Source organism: Durio zibethinus, chromosome 25 (genome assembly GCF_047325235.1).
Source record: "Durio zibethinus cultivar Kanyao isolate XHJ-2024 chromosome 25, ASM4732523v1, whole genome shotgun sequence".
NCBI lineage: Eukaryota > Viridiplantae > Streptophyta > Magnoliopsida > Malvales > Malvaceae > Durio > Durio zibethinus.
The window spans coordinates 12,050,122-12,056,159 of NC_143186.1; the positions used below are offsets into that span (position 1 = coordinate 12,050,122).

Consider the following 6,038-nt stretch of genomic DNA (forward strand, 5'->3'; position numbering starts at 1 on the left):
TTGGTTTTTTTGGATAAATTTTTTTTATAATCGTCAAAATTTTCAATTATTAATTTTTAGAAATCCTAATGAAATACGAGTTCATTGAACGAGATTTATAAAGAGAAATAAGAGAAAAATAAGAATGAGATAAGAGAAAAAAAGAAAATTAAAAAAATAATTTTTTTGTTTTTATAATAGATTAAAATGACATTATTTTAGAAGACGAATCTGGTGTAACTTACGCATTGACTTATTTATTAACTCTATTTACGACTCGATTTATTTGTATTAAAAATTTTTGTCTTTTATTTTAGTTTATTTTACTTATTTTAAGTTAAATCTTAAATTTAATAATTAATTAATGTATAAAGATAAATTTTGAATATACATCAAAATAGAATGATTAATTTCGTAATTTAATCAAAGTACAAGGACAGACTATATAATTAGAGAAAAGGTAGTGTGAAAAAATGATGACATACAAAAGAAATTTTGTTGCATCATCATCTTTGACATCCTAGACTTTATACATCAATAAAATCAATTACTAAAGCAAAAATGTCATATAAAAAAAGTTAAAATGTCACATTTTTAATTTTAATTAAAAAATTTAAAATTATTAACAATTTGATTAAATTTGATAGTTAAATGAAATATAAGAATCTAATTCAAACACATTAAGATAAATAAACTAATTTCATAGTTTAACTAAAATTCAGATATTTGTTTCGTAATTTGACTTACATTCTATTATAAAATAGCACTTTATACTATTTTATAACCATCTATTGAATTGTTAATGAAATATTTTTTAGCGACAAAAACGAGACTTAGAAATTTTGAAATTTTAGATTTAAATTTTACTATTTTAGTTTGACTTTTTTTATTGGATTTTTAAATTATATTTTAGTTAACCGATTAGTTTTTTTTTTTTTGATTTAATCATTATTTTTTACATGAAATATTATAAATAATTATCTATCATTTTATAAAAAAATCTATTACATCAAAAGTTAATTTTCAGATTTTTTTGGTGCAAAAGAGATCAAAAGAGAGATTGTGTTATAGATATTAAAATTTGAAATTTAAATTTGTTAATATCAATTGATTATATAAATTAATTAAGTTAATTCTTGAATTATTAGTTCTAAGATTTTAGTTAATCATAAAAGCTACTAAAATTTTAGATTTTAATTGATGAAAATATTCTTACTTTTGAATTAGTTAATTAAAAAAAATCCCTTTTTGGATTTCACACATAACAAAAAAATTCTTTGTTCTTAACATTTAGTTAGGTATTTTTTCTTGTGCAAACATTAAATTTGGATAAAAGAGAAAAAAAAAAAAAAAGTAAGTAACAAGACTTTTTGTTTACGGGGCGGAACCCGACAGAGCTAGAGAGGCGGCCCGGTCTCCGAGGTAAAGACACAATCGAAAATCTGCCACGTTTACCTTTCTGCAATCATAGCCTCAAAAAATATCCTTCCCCCCTTTAAAAAAAATGGAATTAGTTCACTTGGTTGCTTCGATTGTTCGCTGCCCTTTTATCTCTCATTTCTTAAACCATAAATAAACCCCTCCCTATTAAAAAATAAATAAATAAAAATCTGAAAATTTGGAATTTGTTGGAGAGAGAGAGAGAGAGAGAGAGAGAGAGAGAGAGAGAGAGATGAGGATACAGTGCAACGTGTGCGAGGCGGCGGAGGCGAAGGTGCTGTGCTGCGCGGACGAGGCGGCGCTGTGTTGGGCGTGCGACGAGAAAGTACATGCTGCTAACAAGTTGGCCAGCAAGCACCAGCGTGTCCCGCTCTCTTCTTCTTCTTCTCAGATGCCAAAATGTGACATTTGTCAGGTACTTCCCAAAAAATTAAACATTTAAAACCTTCTCTATTTTTTAATTATATTTGTTTTAAAAGGTCAAATTTTTATCTCAAAGGTAAGGTGGAATTTGGATTTAATTTGAAATTTTGCGTGGAATTGGTTTAACGAATAAGGAAAATTAGGGAAACATTTCGCAGTTTATCTTTGAAGATATAAAATTCTATGAACGAAATGATTACTAAATTTTGAATTTTGGCAAATGAATAAAGTTCTGTTTGGGTAGTTGCTTTTGTTACTTTTTTTTAATTTTTAATTATTATTTTACTTCATTAAAAGTAGATAAAAAGCTTAAAGGAATAGTGAAAGTTGAAAACGTTATTGATTAAAAATGAGTGAATGACTAAAATGTAATGTTTAGTGTATGTAACAGTAAAATTGTCTATTTAAATTTTTAATTTGCTTCTAGGGAAGCAAAGGGCAAGTAATGAAAGCCACAAACAAACAATACCTAAGAGTAACTTACTGTCAAAATCTGTTATACATGGCTAAAGTGTGCGGTGAGGCTAGGAATTCTATGTTATGGTCCTGAAAGTGAAAATAACTATTGCTGGAATCTATTTTCCCTCTGATCCATCTTTTGTTATGGTGGAAGTTATTGCCCCGAAGCTCTAAATTTGTTTTGTGCCACAATATTGTGGTAGCTAGTTGCTTAATCAAAACAAAAAGCTGTTCACCGGTCATTTTGTTTGACCTAATAATGCTTTTGGCTGTTTTTGCTTTCTTATCTATTAGAACTTGTGCCACTACAAGTCATTTCCTTGTGTAGTCTAATGGTGCTTCCTGACTATATGAGAGTTACTTTAGATAGTATTCTCATTTCTAACTGAGGAAGCTTGTAACTATCTTCTTTAGGGAAAAGAAACAACGGACCTTCGTTTTCAGGAGTTACCTATTGACTCAGAAGAAGCATCCTTTAACATGGTTGTAGGAAAGAGAATGATATGATGACTTATGCAAAACTTGGTGCTTTTTAAAGCAATTCAATTACCAATGTAGTTCATTGAAAGTTAGTATCTCTGTAACCAAGATGTAGGAGGATGGGGAGAAAGATGGTGTTCTCAGAAGTGATTTATTTTTTTATGGAAAATGATATAGTACGGGATTTATGAAACAAAATAATATATTGTTTAAACCATATCTTTGATAGTGCATAGCTTCTATCATATCATTAATTCAGTTAGATGGTTGGCAAAGAAATAATCATAGTTAAGTTCTATTTAGTAATGGCTAAAATATCTTTCGCAAGAAATTTTTTCTAAGTTATGCCATGTCACGCATATAGAATCTAGCTCTAGCATTTTGCTTGTGCCTTTGTTGAAGGATTTCTTGGTTTGTTCACAGTTCGCCCAACTTATGGTCTCAATCTTAATGTGTCATTATTGAAGATCTTTTTCTCTTCTTCTATATATCTTTTCTACAAGTTTCTGCTGTTTAGAGTACCTGACTTGTACAGTTGTACTAGCACTCTGATGATGTACCAAGTTAATATCGTTGAACAATCTGTAACATCAAATTTTTGCTGGCTTGTGCAAAGTTGGACAGACAATCAAGAAAGAGAGAGTGGAAACTACTCCTTCTATCCTGTCATGCTGATACATTCTTATTATAAGTTCTTAAAATATGATCATATTTGCTGTTCTCTGGAGGATGGAATTTCAAACTACTTGATTTTGTGGCTTGGTTGTCACCTCTTAGTTTTGTTACTTTTGGAATAATGACAAAATCAACCTTTTTTGACAGGAAATCCCTGGGTTTTTCTTTTGTTTGCAAGATCGAGCTTTACTGTGCCGAAAATGTGATGTTGCTATACATACAGCAAATCCTTATGTGTCTAGTCATCAGAGATTTCTGCTTACCGGAGTAAAAGTTGGTCTTGAAACAACAACTGACCCTGGTGCTTCTTCTTCCAATATCAAATCACCTTCTTGTGAAAAAACCCCAGAAACTAAATCTAATTCTACATCTAGAAGGGGGGCACCTATGGCATTTACTGGTGGATATAATGAGGTTCTACCATCAAACGTTGGAGTTGGGAACAGTGTGCCGGCGAAAGTATCATATGCTGGGGGTTCCACAACTGGAAGCATTCAATCATGGCAAATGGATGACTTATTTGGGGGGCTAACAGACTTTAATCAAAGCTATGGTTACATGGACAATGGATCATCTAAGGTATGCTTATAATTGTGGGTTTTGTACTATGTTTAGTATTGTTCTCCTGTAGAGTGGAGGCCACCCATCTTCTTAACATTTTTTCTACTGATCATTTGTGTTTTTCTGAAAATGCACAAAGTTCCTTTTACTAGGGTGCTAATCAAATAATCCTACATTAGACATCCTTCTACACTGTGGGGGTAGATCCTCTCTCTCTTTCCCTCTTTGTCACACGCATACACACACACACAGAGCAACAGAGACAGGAACGAGTCAAAACATGCATGCACTTGCACGCCTACCTAGCTGCTTTTGTCCATGTGCGTGCATGCATAAATGCAGCTTTTGTGGTGATTGTCATGTCTTGAAGCCAAAATAAGAAAATACAGAGAGGCTTCATCACTTGGAAGGTAAATGAACCAAGTAGGACCTCGAGCTAATGATGGCTGCCCAAGATTTCCACTTGGCCAGATGACCTTCTGGTAACCAGTTTTGGGACTGGTAGAATGCAGGTTGCTGCTGCATTGAATATAATTGTAGGTTGGATTAGATTAATTCAGCTACTTATGGTCTGACGTTGCCATGGAAAAATCAGTTGTTTCATTGCACCAATAAGGAGCTAAGCCTTAATCTATTGGTCACACAGTCAACTATTACTTTGTGCTTCAATTGTGAAGTTAACTGGTTCTGACTTGACCTCTTAGGTTTGCCATGTTCTTTTAATGGTTCTTAGTTCTTAGGAGTTTTCATCTTTAGATATGGAGAAGTCTATGTAACTTGAATCTTGATCAATGATGTACTGTGAATTTTGTAGTTTTTATTTGGTACTATTAAGTTGCAGCACGAAGCCATGGTCTGAGAGAGGGGAGACTCTGGCTGGAAAGGTTGCAGGGTGCCTGCTCTTCTCAACGTAGACACACCATTTCTTTCTTGTTCTCTATCCTTCCTCAGTCCCATATGCATAGACTGAAAAATCTAGCAACTATTGAGCCAGAAGTCATTAAACTTACAGCTCTTGGAGGACTACATGTTTTTGGCAGAACATACAGAGGAAGAAAATTTAAAGTTAAATAAAAATCTTCTTTGAAAAAAGAAAATCAGTACTTTTTTGGGTCTTATTATACTAATTTTGGTAGCTTAGCTAGTAAATTAAGCTGTACAGTGTGGTCTTGTGTCTTCTGTTGTTCTAGTACCACTGTATATCTTTAAAAGGTCTGCCTAATGCTGCTAAGAATTCTGGATTACTTTTGCTGGATTCTGCCAGGCTGATAGTGGCAAGCGTGGAGACTCTGACAGCTCACTAATCTTGCTATCTGCTGAGGAAGAGGTAGATGAAGATGAGCGCTTGGGTCAGGTGCCGGAGTCCTCTTGGGCTGTACCACAAGTGCCTTCACCTCCTACGGCATCAGGGCTGTATTGGCCAAAAGATTCTCACAATCAATCTGATGGTGTGGTTTTTGTTCCTGACATCCATTCACGGCGTACTGGCTCCATTCCAAAACGCCGGCGACAAATTTAGAATCACCAGCTAAAGTTATTTGCACAAGTTAGTCTTCCCACGGTTTAAGATCCAGCTTCTAGGGTGTGCTTTTAGCCTGTTATTATGTAGGTCTCCGTCCTTTAAGTACTGTTTGTGGCATTGAGTACTTGCTTCCAATTTGGGCTATTTCACAATTTCTTCAATATAAATCCTTCTTATTCTGCAGGTGCTCTTTTTATTGATAACGTAAAACCAAAACAGAAAAGGTGTACTAGAAAAAGCTTGTTAATCGAAGTAGTTAGTGCTGTTTTTTTGTAGCATCTTGTATTTCGTCATGATTCACAATATAACCTGATCAACTTATTTGATCTGTGTTCTAAAATTCAGACAGTCAGAAAATAAATTCACAGTATAGTAATCAGGTTAGATTATAGTTTTCTGTTCAATAATTTTATATTTGTAGAAAAAAAATGAAATTTGGAGCTGCAAAACCTACATGACTTGGTAGCAGCTGTTCTTCACTCATTCTTCATCTTTTCTT

General features: G+C 33.2%; 1 protein-coding gene across 1 annotated transcript; it reads left to right on the forward strand.

Moving 5' to 3' along the window:
- Positions 1–1,432: 1,432 nt before the first annotated feature.
- On the forward strand, positions 1,433–5,722 carry LOC111275965 (B-box zinc finger protein 22-like). The gene is made up of 3 exons (XM_022861627.2): positions 1,433–1,834; positions 3,604–4,035; positions 5,282–5,722. Exons 1-3 carry the CDS (start codon positions 1,652–1,654, stop codon positions 5,534–5,536), a joined length of 870 nt encoding a protein of 289 aa, XP_022717362.1. The 5' UTR covers positions 1,433–1,651; the 3' UTR covers positions 5,537–5,722.
- The last annotated feature ends 316 nt before the right edge of the window (positions 5,723–6,038 follow it).

Excerpts from the sequence above, each read along its gene's own strand:
- LOC111275965 (XM_022861627.2), top strand. The coding sequence starts at position 1,652 with ATGAGGATACAGTGCAACGTGTGCGAGGCGGCGGAGGCGAAGGTGCTG. Across the intron at positions 1,835-3,603 it reads CAAAATGTGACATTTGTCAG|GAAATCCCTGGGTTTTTCTT; the intron begins GTACTTCCCAAA and ends CTTTTTTGACAG. Across the intron at positions 4,036-5,281 it reads TGGACAATGGATCATCTAAG|GCTGATAGTGGCAAGCGTGG; the intron begins GTATGCTTATAA and ends GGATTCTGCCAG.